At 43.2% G+C, this 15,589-nt stretch overlaps 1 protein-coding gene across 1 annotated transcript; it reads right to left on the bottom strand.

The window, feature by feature from the left end:
• Positions 1–7,542: 7,542 nt before the first annotated feature.
• fkh (fork head) lies at positions 7,543–10,738 on the bottom strand. The gene is given in 1 exon segment (XM_017146144.3): positions 7,543–10,738. A coding segment is annotated over 1 exon segment (2,058 nt). The 5' UTR covers positions 10,081–10,738; the 3' UTR covers positions 7,543–8,022.
• Between the last annotated feature and the right edge of the window lie 4,851 nt (positions 10,739–15,589).

The raw sequence follows: 15,589 nt of genomic DNA, 5'->3' as shown, positions 1-15,589 counted from the left end.
TTGCAATTCGGAAATGATGGCTTATCCTGTTTTCTTTATTGGTTAAAGATGCCGTAAGTCGTCGTCGTCGTTGTTTTGAAAGGTTTTTGTTTTGATGGCTTAGCTGGCTTAACAATTGCAGTAGGATCCGATCCCTCGACCGCTCTCATGCCATATCGTTTCTGTTGTCCTGTCCGTCCTGCTCATCTCCCTATCTCTTCGCTGCATTCATGAATGGCTCATGAGTGAATGAACGAATGAATGAGCCTGCCGGGCAAAGGGATGCCAACGCATTCACCTCTAAGCCCTCGATTGAATGTATCCGATCTGCAAAGGAGGGTTTTCATTTAATTGAATAATTGTATTTATTGATTATTGTTAGAATATCCAATTTATTCATTTATTTACTTACCTTTGTAAGAAATGTAACAAAAATCTGGAAATAAAAAGAAACTAAGTAAATTGGCTTTCTAACGATTGCATTTAAAATAGTAATGTTATGAAAAAGGATTATACTTGTATTTAATTAATAAGAATTAAAAACTGGGAAAAAAAATGATCTAAGTACGGAATTTTTTATTTATATCATAAAAAATAAATATGAATTTGTATTTTCCTATTTCTTGCTTATTACAAGATATAGCAATTCTAATTTGGCTTCCAAAATACTTAATTCTAATTACTTTTCGCAATAATTTTCAGTTACAATGTTATGGGAACATTGTTCTGCTACATATAATTATTTTAATGTGAAATTTAAATACCGATTTTGGCGAAGCTTTATTATCCTCACCAAACTGGCCAGCCAACTCGGATGTTTTTGCGAGTCAAACAAGCAGAGCTCACATACGATATACCAGGAAAAACCATGGAATTAGGGCAGCCGGTTTGTGTGTCAGCCGGAGTCGCCTTCACCCGGGGCTGTTGCTCTACGGCACTTGAGCCATTTGAAGGACACACATGGACCCTACGATTCAAGCTGTTCGGTTAGGTTTGGAAGCAGGCAGCTCTTGCTGAGCTATGCAAATCCAAAAGCCCAACAGAGGGGTGGTAAAATGGGAAGAGGATGGAGGTGGAGGAGGGTGTGGCGCCCACTTGACAAATACCATTTTCGAAATTGAAAGACAAACTTTTGAACAGTCGACGTCGGCTGCTGCTGCTGATGGTGTGCTGCTCTTGGTCTGACCTGAAAATGGAAATGAGACACAATGTGCACCAGCCAGCAACAGTGGCGAACGGCATCCGCATCCGCATCCTGCTGACGAATTTGCTGAGTGTGTTGATTTGTTGATTCGTTTCGCCTAATCGCACCATCACCACCACGGGGCAGCAGTTGGATAGCAGGAATTTGCAGCCGGAACGAGTGGGGGAGTCCGTCCGTCGTTTTTCGGATGGACGAGAAAATGGCAGACAAACTTGTCCAGTTGGCGAGCACATTGTCCCAAGTTGGAAGCGGGCCAGGACTCCGGCTCCTTGGGTCCTTCGTACGCAAATGTGTTTGTCCTGTGCACGGACATGTGTGTGTGCGAATCGAGACTCTGGGAAAGTTTGACTCACTCTCGGCCGCCTGAGTGTGTGGGTGGAAATGTGTTGAAAATTTATTGACATTATTCAATTAATTATTGTGCAAATATTTTCGCTTGCAAACACACATATACACATATATACACACTCGTAAGTGGCAGGGAATTTGTCATTAATTGTGAATTAGATTGCATGAAACTGTTGCCTGTGCCAAATTTGTTTATCCTTGTTGTCCGTTGAACGCTGTCCGTTGTCCGTAGTGCGTTGTCCGTTGTGTGGATCGCATTCAATCACTCACTCGTCCATTTATGCAGTGAGGCGTTTTCCGCAAACAAGCGAACGGAATCGGAAAATGCGGATGTGGATGCGGCCACTGCTGCCATGGTCCGTGACCATGTCCGTTTCCGCTGTCCACTATTCGCAAACCGGAAGCGGATGGTCCAGCTGCCACGCCCACACTCCCAACTCCCCCTCACCGTATCACATTAATTTCGCCTGCGTATGCAAATACATTTTCAAACAAATCGAATTAATTTAATACGAGATTTTGATTTGATTTTTGCCAAATGCTAAATGTATATGTTTTCCCAACCGTTTGTGATAATGACGCCCGGACGGGCATTAACTTAATTGCATTTAAATGGAAAACATCGCAAGTGCATTTCGTGCGAGTTTTAATTAAAACAAAAATAAATAATCAACCAGGATGCGGAGGAGCATTCATTCATTCATTCAGTTGGAATATCGATTTAATTTTCCGGTTACTTTTTCACAGCTGAAACCGAATGGCTCTTTAACCATTTCTCAATAAGACTTTCCGCCGTTGGCCATTCATCATACTCGGGCTCCTAATGAGTTCTCTAACCCCCCACCAGCCAATACCATATACCCTGTCAAAACGCAATTTGATTATTAGATGCCATCCCATGTGGTCGTCTGAAATTTCATCCAATCGAATGGGCTGCTGCTCCACGATAAAGGTGTGTTCGAACTGCCAATCGATAAGCTGCCCCCCAAAGCCCGCCCTTTCCTGCACATCAGTCACTGTCACACCATCGGATCCAGCCACCTATCCACCCACCAACCACAAATGGGCAACCACCCATCTCCCCCTGCCGAAACGTGATTAATGCGTTGACGTTGCAGCTAAGCCCGCTGTTTTGCCGGCCATCATCAGAGATATAGCCCAAGATATCGGGGCAAAACGTATGGCAGCCAAAAAACTTAGATAATGCCCAGCAGATTTCACACTCAACCCATAGAGATTTGTAATGTTTTGATTGCCGACAAGAAAAGGTGGAGAAGGACGACGCGTGTCAGGACTTTTGGTCCAAGGAACACGTGCCCGCATTTGCGAGCGTAAGGTTTCGCGGATTAATTTCAATTTGCGAGCTAGAAAAGGAAAAAAAGAGGGTGTGGAGCACCGAGAGCTGCAGAGCTTTGCTGCTAATTATGTGTGGAATGTTTTAGATAAACAATGCAGCAAGCAAGAGAACAAAACAGGCTGCAGCGGCAAAAAGGACATCAGATGTTGCTGTTTCAGTTGCCGCTGCTGCTGATGCTGCTGATGTTGCTGGCCTAATCCGTAAGTGTCGTTCTCAAGCACGCAACAGCGGCAGGCGCTGATAGAGCACACACACAGCATACAGACCCGCTGAAAGGACACTGAGGACATTCGCCAACGGAAACAGCCACCCCCAATCCCAACCCACTTCATAATGATGGGGCGCTGTCGACATCGACGTGTCATCGACAACCGGCAACGGTTTTGGGTGGGGTTCGGTTCACGTTCTCTGTAGTCCGTAGCCTGTAGCCTGTTGGTCAGAGATAACAGCAATTTATTTTCAAGTCATCATTTTAATTATCCCGTTCGCAATGCTGGCAATGGCCAACGACAACCGACAAACGACAGCCGACAACCTTGCGTTCTGGGCGCGGCTGGCTGGATGGCATTAAACGTGACAACAGTGGCAGCCATTTTGCTCATTAAAATATAATATGTATTTTTTAATTTCACAGAAATGTTTGCACAAAAATTTTCTCGAAACAAAGTTGAGAGCGAAGAGCGTTGAGTCCGTTGTCTGCATGTTCAGCGTGTCCCTTTTCCTTTTTCCTGCTACCGAAAATGAAACCCCCACATTTCCATCTTTTATTCCCTGTCTGTCTCTGCAGCTCTTACAACTGTAGCCCGAAAATCCTTTTTTCTTTCATTCTTTTCTCCCTTTTTTTTGCGTTTTCCATTTGCCTAACCGGGTAACCCCATCCACAGGGCCCAAAAACCCCCACAAAATACCCCACCACCAGCAGACTCAAACCATCCGCCATCATGCGTTTTTATAACCGGAAGCGTTCATGAGAAAGTTTCCGCTTTCATAACCGAATTTTAATTAACTTTCGAAAACCTAATTACAAAGTATTATTATAATGAAAAAGCAGTGCACAAAGCGAGTGGAGAGGCGGGTTCAGGGTAGCAAAGAATAGGGGAGAGGGTCCATGGGGGTCCACGTAGAGAGCCCGAACCATCCAGCCAGCCAGCCAACCAAGCGAGTGCTGCCCCTGCAGCGACATCCACGACTACATCCTCCATTTCTACAAGCTCCAACCCACGAGATTGCTACACTGAGAAAACAATCGAAAATTATTTTAAACTTTTACAATGTATGAGGTATACTTCTTTTTACCGTAATATCATTACCATTAAGTAATCTACTTTTCTTCATTGCTGCTACGAACATTCATTTTCATGCCGTCATTATGATTTTATTCTATTTTACCGATAGTTAAAAAAAATAATTAAGAACTCAGTATTTGAATTTAAATATGGGCTTAAAAATATAAAATATGAAAATTGAAATAACTATTGAAGATATAACATATCTTATTTTTTTACTTTTCAAAAGAAATGTTTACTAATTCAAGACCAACAATTGTCTAACGTTTTTAAAAACACGCTTCTTAACACCCTAAACTTAATACTTATCAAGAATGCTTAATTTTTTCCCAGTGTACTTGCGCTGTCTTTGAGTGCCTTGGTGTTCGGCGAAACAGGAGAATGGATGATGGAGCTCGGAGGATAGCAAAGGCACTACTTCCTGTGTATCCATCCGGCATAAGCTGAGGAAAAAAGGGTTGCCCGACCGCTTTTTCTACGCTTCCCAGAGATTCTCCTCCGCTTTTGCCTGTGTCTCGTTTTAAAATTAAATATTCCATTAGAAAATTACTACAAGATTGTGGTTCTTTATTAGCAGCAACACAGCAGTCAGGGCTTTTGGTCAGAAACTCAACTGAATTCAACTTTGTTGCCACAATCTCTGGCTGCGGGAAAACTGAATTTTGGTTGCTTTATAAAGGAGTCGGAAACTTTCATCTCTGAATTCAATTTAAACTTGGTATTTTTGGTAAATTTTTGCTTGTGTAAATAATATATTTTATCAAATAAAGGCATGCCTCATGCATAAAATTGAAATAGGGGGTTCACAGACATGCGATGACTTCCCCGGAACTGTGGCAATCATCCATTTTTAATGACCAGGCAAATGTCATGACAAATTTTTTCCTATTTGCCAATTTCCAAATGGTTTTGTTTTGTAAGAGAGAGAGGGAGTTTATCCTCAACTTGTTTGTGGAAATAGAATTTTAAATCTGTCCCCGGCTAAAATAATTGCAAATTGATGGCAACGGCGGCGGCGGGCCATTTATGAGTAGATATAGATATGGAATATGAAATATAGCTGGGCCGCCTTGTCTAGAGAGCTCAACAAACTCTGGAGCGTCTTTAGCGCGCATGTCTGGCATTAAGGCATCGATATATAAATTGTGGGGGGTTCGAGTGGGTGGTCGGGTGGTTTGGGGTGGTATTCGGGCGGTTGGGTGGTTGTCAGTTTAGCCGAACCAACCCCAAAACACAGATTTCCTAAGCCAGTCCAGATGGGGTTGTTTGCCAGCCGGGGTAAAATGAAGAAACTCCGCCAGAACGCCGCTGACAGTCACAATGTCAAGGAAAAATCGAAATTGAAGCGACAACAAACGAAGCGCCATTTTGTTGTCGCTTTTTCGCTTTTTAGGAAACCTTTTCAAACCCCCGTCTGCAGAACAACAAAGCGAACTCTTTATGGAACAGCTCTTGGGCTATAAAAAATGTATTAAAGCCAGTCAGTCGCCCCCACATGCACATGTATAAATAAAATGTCGTTTAAAGATATATAGAGAAATTCTGTGTGACCTTCCTGCTTAATTAAAAATGACAACAGCTTGTCAAACATGCCCCCTCAGCTCAAAAAGATAAGTGAATTCTAAAATATAATGCCGACGGAATGTCCGAGAAGCGTAGATTCTTCATTACTCCAAATGAATCACACCGATGTTAATCAAAGGTGGATGGTTAACTGGTTCGCTAGGGGGAATTGCGTAGGATCAGGCTCTGTGCGATGTTTATATGGCGGAGATAAGGTCCACGATAGGGAAGGTACTCATAGACGACGAGTCGAACTGCTCCATGAATATTACTAGAAAGTAAACAGAGTGGAAACAGAAATGGAAGACTTCCCTCCCTGATTACGGAAAAAAAGAGGAATAGGAGGGATAGGTGTTGGGTTGGGTTGGGCTGAGATGGGTTAGTCAGTATGTCAGGTCCGGGACGGGACCCATGTCCCATCCTGGCCGTTGTTTACCTTCTTGTTCCGTTGCAATTTATGAGTGCGCTGCGATAAGGGTTTATCATCGGTGCACATCTACTATATAGATATACGGAGTAGTAGTAGTAGTGGAAAACTGCACTCTGCATCTGAGTGACTGCGATAAGATAGCGACTCCTGGAACTCCTCAGCTATCGGTCGTTCAATTCGAATTCGCTGCATTGATATAGGCGATATCGTCGATGGGTAGATAGGCCCCAAGCAGCCACCCCAATCAATATATAAATGATTGTTGGAGGTCAGTTGTTTAAGTCAACAATGATGGTCGCGTTCGTTTGGGAAATGAAAACTAATTTATGATTTTTTTTTTTTCCTTTTTCTTGTATTTCAAACATTAAAATAGTCGATTTTGGTTGTCGTTGACGTTGTGTTTGTTTTGCATGATTTATAATAATATTAATTTTTACTAGCTTTAGAGTTGGATTTTAATTCTTGCATTGACATTTATTGAATTTTTGTATTGTGTATTTTACAATAATTTTCATTTGTTTCTGTGTCAGTGTCAGTGTGTGTGTGTGTGTTTTTTATATTTAGACTATTTTTTATCAAGTTTAATTAATTAGCTTAGCTCAATGTAAAAATGGGTCTTTGTTTTGTGTTTGCATTTCATTCTTTTTTTTGTTGTTTTATTTCTCTTTACGCACAATATAACTAATATTAAAAATTATTGAATAATAATTGCAGTTTTTTTCTTTTTCGCTTTTTATGTGATTTTTTTTTTTTGCTTTCATTATTTATGCTAATTAAATGTTAAATGCTATACAATATTTATATTTATATTATGTTTATTTTCAAGTGGTGTGGCATAATTTCATACAATTTGATTAATTCTCGAGTTAGTTAAAAGTTGTTTTGCTTGCAAGTGGGTCCTTAGTTAAATTGGGTTTCTTTTGGGAGTCGGTGCTTAAATTTATCTATTTATAGATTATTTACAAAATGCCTTACCCTAACGAATTCGTACAACAACAGAAGACACACAATGTATAATAAATGAAATGCGGGATTTTGCGATATATCGGCAATATATCGATGCGCTTTATATATATAAATGGGAATTTGATAAATTATTCAGTAAAAAACGTGACGTTTCCTTATTCATGGCCAGATTTTTGTTGCTTAGATAGTTTGAAGATTCTTAGGGTGTTTGCTGGACTGCTGAATATGATGGTTTCGATTTTAGATTTCTTTTTGGTTTTTGATCATTTGCGATTCGAATTCGATTGCGATTGCGATTGCCTTTGGACAAAGGTGTTTAGTATTTGTATCTCTCTTTTTGGGACTGTTTTTAGTCGGGGTTTTGGTTTTCTGAAAGAACATTACACAAGATCCCTTCTATCTATCTCTACTTCTCTTTCTCTCGGATACATTTAAAATGTTTGTTTAAATTTTTAGTTTTAACCGCTTTGATTGTTATTGCTTGTTTCGAAACAACGAAAACAAATGGCACGGAATTATGTTATTTTGTATTTGTGTATTTAGCAAAACGTAAAAATGTTAACAAAAGTTCTGCTGCACTTACAACTACATCACTTTTTCTTTCGCTCCTCCTCTCGATTTGATAGCCCCGCGGAACAGAATGGTATTTGTATAATATATATCTATATATATATATAGTATTGGAACTGAACTGAAGTGAAGTGAAAAACTGAAGAGGCATATGTATATGTACAAGTGCGAGTTGCGGCCCGAAGACTCACGTGCTCGAAAGGATGTGGAAGTGCTAAAAGCCACTGGCACTGCACTCGCTAATTGGCTAGCAACAAAGCCGCTGCCTGTCGAGATTGGGATGGGGATTTGGGTTGGGGACTGGGATCTATAGCTATTGCTACAGCAGATTCTGCAGGGCGGCGGCCCCATTGAAAGTCAGGCTGTGGTTCCAATTTCGATAGCCCGCCGCGGCGGCATATTGCTGATAGTTGTTGTACAACTGCTGCTGCGCCGCCTGATGCTGCTGCAGTTGCTCCTCGCTCAGGTCGCTGGTGATGTTCGAGGAGTCCTCCTGCTGCAGCTCCTGCAGCAACTGTTGCTGCTGCGCCTGGTGGTGTTGCTGCTGTTGCTGCTGCTGTTGCTGATGGAGTTTCTGAGAGTAATTAGATCCTGATCCTGATCCCGATCCTGAACCCGATCCCGATCCCGCCTTGCCGCTGGCCTTGGCCGCTGATGATGTTGCTGGTGTATTGGAAGCGGATGTCAGTTGCTGCGCTGCCGCCTGCTGCTGCTGTTGCTGCTGCAGCTGCTGCTGCGTCTGCTGCTGTTGCTGTTGCTGCTGGTGTTGCATGTGCTGCTGCTGCTGCTGCAAGTGCTGTTGCTGCTGCTGCTGCTGCGAGCGCAGCATCTGCTCCGCGCGTCCTTAAGCCAGCGGGTATTGGTGATGTCACAAGCTCGTGGTGCCGGCAGGCGCATGGTAGCCCAGACTCTGGTAGTACGAGTCCTGGCCTAAGGCAGCGTGTGAGTTGGTCAGCGGACTGAGGGCATTGTAGCCGGCATACTGGCTCATGTCGTACATCTTGATGTCCGCCTTCGACTCGGTGGGCAGCAGGCGGTTGATGGAGAACGGGTGGCTGGAGGGTGTGTAGCCCGAGGGCTCCTGCTTCAGCGGATGCATCGACGAGTGATAGTCGCTGATCAGCGACGGATGACAGCGATTCGCCATCATCGCGGAGAGCTCCTCCTGCTGCAGCTGATGGTGCTGGTGGTGATGGTGGGTGGGCACGTGCTGCGGCTGCTGGCTAAGGCAGAGTTCCGCATTGGCATGCAGCATGGCCAGGGCCTCGGCATCCTTGCTGTGCGCCGCACTCAGGACATTCACGCCGGCAATGGAGCCAGCGCCGCCCGCCTCCTTGTGGTGCTGATGGTGATCCAGCCGGCTGTGGTGGTGGTGGTGCATGTGGTGCGAGTCCTCGTGATCCTTCTTCCCCGGACTGGTGGCCTCCAAGCTACTGTGCGATGGGCTCTTGTGCAGCTGCCTGATGGCCTCCTTCTTCTCGTCCTTAAAACGCTTCTGTCTCCTCAGATAGCAGCCATTCTCGAACATGTTCCCCGAATCCGGATGCAGGGTCCAAAACGAACCCTTTCCCGGCTTGTCTGGCGTCCGCGGGATCTTCACGAAGCAATCGTTGAAGCTCAGCGAGTGCCGGATGGAGTTCTGCCAGCGCTGCTGATTCTGCCTGTAGAACGGAAACAGATCCATGATGAACTGGTAGATCTCCGACAGGGTCAGCATCCTGGTGGGATTATTCTGTATGGCCATGGTGATCAGCGAGATGTAGCTATAGGGCGGCTTGGCATGCGTATAGCTTCTCCGGTAGGTGGTGGGCTTGTCCACCCGTGATCTGCCCAGGGAATTCGGCGAACCCGTCTCCATTTCCCGCGATCCCGGCGGCATGGCTCCATAGGTGCCGCTCAGACCCGCCGCCGACATGCTGGCCGCCGACATGGCCATGCAGCCGCCCATGTTTCCCAGCGGCGATCCCATGCTGGCATAGCTCATCGAACTGGGGGTCATGCAGTTGCCGCCCATCGAGTTCATGGCCGCCGCACCCATGCTGCCGTTCATGCTCGCGTTCATGCTGGCGCTCATGCTGGCACTCATGCTGGCCACCGCTGCAGCGGAGTCCAGAACGCTGGAGCTGAAGGTGGCCGCCGCCTGGGGAGAGACGGAGGACATGCCTCCCACCGGCAGGCCCATGCTGTTCATTGTGTAGGCGGAACGGGCCAAGGGGCTCATGCTCCCACCGTTGCTCGTCGGATTGGGATTGTTGTTAGAGGGCGGAGGTGGTCCTCCTCCTCCGCCACCTCCTCCTCCGCCCGACGGAGGACCTCCGGAGCTGGCCATGCTCACCGGAGCACTGCTCGGCGGAGGCTCCGCGTAGAGCTTCTGCATGATGTCAATGGTGGTCTGGTGGGGGCTACCCTTCAGAAAGCTGTTCAATAGTTGCGCCGTTATGTTGCCGGCTTTCGGACGCGCTGCCCACTGGTGGATCGATGGAAAAGGCAACGCGTTGTGGCAACGCGTTAGTAAAAACGAAAAATTAAAAAGGAGTTCTTGCGTAAAAACTTGGTTTTAGCTGGCTTGAGACTTTTGTTTTCAGTGCTTCACTAACACTGCTTCAATTGATTGCATGCATATTTCGGGCATTTTATCGAGGGCACTTTCTGCACTTGTCACTTGGGTTTCTCTTTCTTTTTTTTTTTGGGTAAGTTCTAAGCTTTGTTGGTAAACACTGCGATTTAATTGTAAAATATATATGTGTATTTTTGTTATGATTCTTTAGATTTTATTTGGATTTGATTTGATTTCTCTATTTGTTGTCTGCCGCACCGACCGGCCACAAAAAACCGACGCACGAACGTGGATATTTAGCTGGCTGTTCTGTTGGCCACTGAAGTCTGAAGCTGGGAATCGCTGGTGCTGTGCTGCTGCTTTTGCTGCTGCTGCTTTTGCTTTTGCTGCTTTGCTGGATGCTATTGCTGCTTTGGCTGCTGCTGGTCCGCTCGAGTGTCTCTTTGGCTTGAGCTCTTGAATGTGACTGTTTGCAGAGGGGAACGCTTGTCTACTATTTGGCTTGCGCTTGCTGCCAACAAATATTGTTCGAGCCGCGCTCAAGTGCCCCGCTGCCGACGTCGACTGCGGCTGAGGCAGAGCGACTGAGGCGGCGGAAACAACTCCTACTCGCTCTCACCAATGGCCCGGTGGTATAGGTGTGTCTCACCACCGGCCAAACGGAGTTACCAATGACAAGCGGCGGTTCTCTTACGTACACAGTGGTTGCTCGGCGCAAGCGCATTGGCTAACTCGGCCTCTTGTATCAACAGAGCCGAGAATTGAGTTTTCGGTTGCCAGGCAACTAACCTCGAAGGGGGGCGTGGCCAATCGAGCACTGAGCAACGCCCTCCACTCACACACCCTCAGAGATACAGATACGCAGGCCGAGAGATACAGATACACAGGCAGAAGTCTAATGCTGAGCGACGCCATGTTACAGTTAACGATTTTCCCTAATGCGATCAATAATCGCTCGCTCTCGTTCTATCTAAAAAAAATGGAAAGAAAAAACCCCTATAGACGAGGTCTGGAGACGGAATCGGAATCGGAATCTCTGGTGGGAGACTGGACTGAGAATGCGACGCTCTGTTTTTCGAGAGAAGCGAAACCAAAAGAACGAAGCCTTGGCTTTTGGCTCCCACAAAGAAGACATTTAATAATATCTGTGTGTGTGGATTTTTTCTGTCAGTTTTTTTGTTCGTATTCCCTGCCTTTCGTATCTGTTCTTTTTTTTTGAGGTTAAGGTATGCCAATGTCACTCTCATTCATTCCCATTCGCATTCGTGGCGAGGCATCGCGAGCGGCAGCAGCAAAACATCAGAACAGCGGCGCAGTTCTCCTTTTTGGCAAGTCATTGCGAAAGTGACCCAGTTCTGCATCCTCTTCCTCTTTTCTGCTCACATCTCAGCTGAAAATCTCGTATCCTACCTGAAAAACCCAAACAAAAATATATTCATTGATAGCGCGTGCTGGCGGAAAACTTCCTGGTATCCTGGCTTCCTTCCATCCGTCCACGTTTATGGCCACGGATAAAACGCATTCCAATTTTCGGGCCATAAACCATAGACGCCTTTCGTTGTGCATATTCCGCTTAACCCTTTCGTTTGGCCAAGTGTATCCGTGCCTATGTGTGTGTGTGTACATTTGTGACTGTGTGTGTGAGCCAGGCTCATTATGGCGGCCATAAAAGGACAATTGTCTCGTTTCTCAATGAAAGTTTTTGCTCAATTAAGAAATACCTGAGTAGTCAGAAGTACGGGGATTTTCCGCATTACATTTCCATTTGTCAATGCAGCACTTCCATTTCCTCGAACAATTTTATAGTCTACATTTAGGCGCATGGTCTACAAATTATATAAGTTCTGAATAAATTGGTTTGAATGTGATCTTTTGAATGTATTGGTGTTTATATTAGTTTTCTTGTAAACCAATTAGTAAATCTCAACAAACTAATTATAATGAGTATTTCCGTTTTGTTTTGAAATAAAATTTAATAACTAATTATGGAAAGGAAAGTGGGGATACACTATTTATAAATACGACAAATAAATCAGGCATCTATGATATATAAATACATTTAAAAGTATTTACAGAAGGCATCTCAGTAGCATGAAGTATAATATCAAGATCACCTTATTTGTGGGCAGTTCTAATGACTCATGATCTTGTCAAATGAAACCATTTCCGATTTACATAAGCACTACTCACAGATAATTTTATCACTTCCATGATTATCATCAAATTGTCTGAATAATACAATAATTATCATGATAGAGATAAGATAGAAAGATAAATGAATCAGAAAACAACATTCTTCAAAACATTTTCCCTTTCAACACTGTTTGGCCTGCCATTCGGATATCTATATCCCATCATCATGATCATCAAACACCAAACACTTTAGGTGACTGAACACATATGTATCCAAGTCTTTATGTGCACTTCTAATAACCGTAATGTGCTTAAATATTTAATATTTTTATTGTATTTCACAGGCAATTCAAGTGGCTTTGGCTCATTAATGTTTGCGGTGCGGGCGGTGTGGGCATTTGTTCAGAGCGCATCAAATGTGTGCTTTTTTTGGCGTAGACTCTCTGCAAATAGTAATGCCAGGCAGTCCAAAAATGTGTATTTATTTACCTTTTAGTCATTTATCTATTTATTTATTTGCTTTAAAAGCGCGCCACTGTAGGTCGGTTTCAGATTCAGATTCGGATGCGGATTCGTATTCGGATTCGGATTCAGATTCGGTTTGGTTGGCTTTTTGATACAGTTCGGCTGCACTCGGCAGTTCAGCGAAATCGGGTCTAAGCCATGCTCAAACTTTTTAATTAGTTTCAATTGCAGGCGCCCCCCAAAACGCCCTCATGCATTCACATTCACCAGATGGATATTTATGGAAAATATTTGCTTTGCTACTTTTTTCCCGCTTTTGTTTTGATTTTGTTGGTGGAGCTGTGTGTTGAGTGTTCGCTGTTGATATGGCTTTAAAACGCTGCGCTTTCTGTTTGTTTTAAGCATTTGTGTGACGCATGCGCCGTGTGGCAATGACTTTACAAAATTATACACATATATATCTATCAAAACCATTTGACCAACATTTCTCAGATAGATGACGTCCATTTCCCTGCTGTATCTATATCTATATCTCGGTGTATTGCCATAATATGTATAATATTTATTTTTATTGTTATTATTTGTTATTGTTGATTTATTTGTTTGTACAATATTTTCACACAAATTAAAATACCCGGCCACATATGAATCGAAGCCAACGGACAGCCGACACGTCGATGAGCATCAATGTCGTTTAAACGGTTTTTCGTCGCTTTATTTGTTTTGTATTTTTTGGCTTAACCCAATTATCGGGGCTCATTAGTGATTATTTAATCATTTGCAACCTTTGGCAACAGATGATCACAACGTTCTAATGTGCAGCGCAAACAAATCGAGATCTTGCAGTCTTTTTGGAATAATTAAATGCCTTTAATCTATAATGAGTTTTAGCGGTTATTCTCAGGCAAGAAATTAAAAAAGTTAGAGGGATTTCCGTCAATTAGGAAACTCAAAATCTTGTTTATTTCATTCAATATGTAGACTAGCCGGTTTTGTGTTGGCATTTGTATTGTTTTTCGGCTGCTTTGAACTAATTTGCATTAACTTTTCCATGAAATTGATTAAGAAAATGTTATTCTGTGCGCTTAAGTATTTTTTATTAACTTATTAAATGTTATATCTTTGAATTCCTGCATTTTGGTAAACAGTTCTTGTATAAATCACTTTTATTTATAAAGGTTTAAGTGTTTTTTTTGAGAAATTAGTTTAAAAATTATATCAAATAATTTAGGATCTTGTATATGATTTTTTTCTTTTCTATTTCTCAAAGAGTTGATGTGTCAATTCGTTTAGGAGACCAATATAATTTTCTTAGGACTTTAATTATTAAAATTTTCAATTTTATCGCACTTTAAGAATTTTAAGGTGTATCTCTCGGGTATTTCGACATAGGTCTATGTATCGGTATCCGTATCTGTAGCTGCGTGTGTATCTAGGTCTTTGCACTGCGTGTGCCGTAATGAGCGTAACCATAAAAGCGTCTTTTGTTTTACGACCACATTGCGCGCGTGTTTACCATAGAAAACAATGCCAATTTTATGGCCGCCCCTGCCACGCAGACAATGGCCCAAAAGAACCGCATCCCGGCAGTCCAGCAGTCCAGCATCCAGTCCGCCGATAAAGGTACATATATGAGGTGTATACTATATGTACATTAAGCAAAGGTGACGGCGAAACTAGAGCAAATGGGTCGAAAGGAAAGGAAAGGGTGATGGCGAGCGGGACGCTGCATTAATTAGAGCGCTGCGGATATACGGATATATATGGGTTTAAGGATCGGAATTACTTTCTTCGGGGGTCGTAAAACGGCTCTTATCTAAATTAGGATGTTGCTTGTTTGCGGCTGTGTCTGCGCTTCGTTTTCACTATTTGCGTAGGTGTTTCATTTCCGTTTCACAATTTATCTGGCGAGTGCTCGCCGGCGCAGCGAACACCTTTTGCCGCCTCGAGATTTTCCTTTTCCCTACTTTCACATGTGATTTTCTTTGTTGTCTTATCAGTTTTTGGCGCGTCAGCCGACGCCGTCCTCGTCGTCATCGTGATTCACATTTTTCCCTCCTTTTTGCCGCCACTGTTTGCACTCGAAACCCGAAGAAACTGCATTTCCCCAAGAGCAGCGAAAGGTCGATTCAGCCGAATGCAGTTTTTACCCGGAATCGAGGGAATTTGGCGCATTTGGGGTGCGTGCCTTATCGAAGCCTTACGGTTCTACGGTTCTACGACACTACGATATCGCATAAATCACAGCCTAGTCGCGCTTTCGCTTGATTATTTCCATTTTTATCTATTTCGCTGCGGCTGGCTATAAAGTTTCTGGTTTTTATCTTTGTGCAAACACTGGAAAGCAGCGCTATTAAGGCCCTGGCGACCTTATTTCCTCTGGCCCCCAAGAAAACAGCGAATTCTATTCTATCCTCCCCCAAAATCCAAACATTGAGGTCATCATGGCAATAGAATTGGCGAAATAAATGTGGGATAAAGAGAAAAAGTATGGATAAATTAATCTTATTAATAACAATAAATATTCAATAATAATTTAAATTACATATTTTAACTATTTGTTAAGTATATACTTTTGAAAGTCTTTTAGTTTTACTTTTATTATTTACATTTTAATTAAAATAATTCTCACTTTGGCCAATTTTCTTTAATTTGTTTACCTTAAATTCATAGGAAATTTTTAATTCACGTTTATCCGCTTTTAAGTTATTTTCCAAACAAATTATTTTTT

This window comes from Drosophila takahashii, chromosome 3R (assembly GCF_030179915.1).
Source record: "Drosophila takahashii strain IR98-3 E-12201 chromosome 3R, DtakHiC1v2, whole genome shotgun sequence".
In the NCBI taxonomy this organism is placed as follows: Eukaryota; Metazoa; Arthropoda; class Insecta; order Diptera; family Drosophilidae; genus Drosophila; species Drosophila takahashii.
The sequence above is the reverse complement of the archived record's forward strand: the minus strand, read 5'-3'. Positions and strand labels throughout refer to the sequence as shown.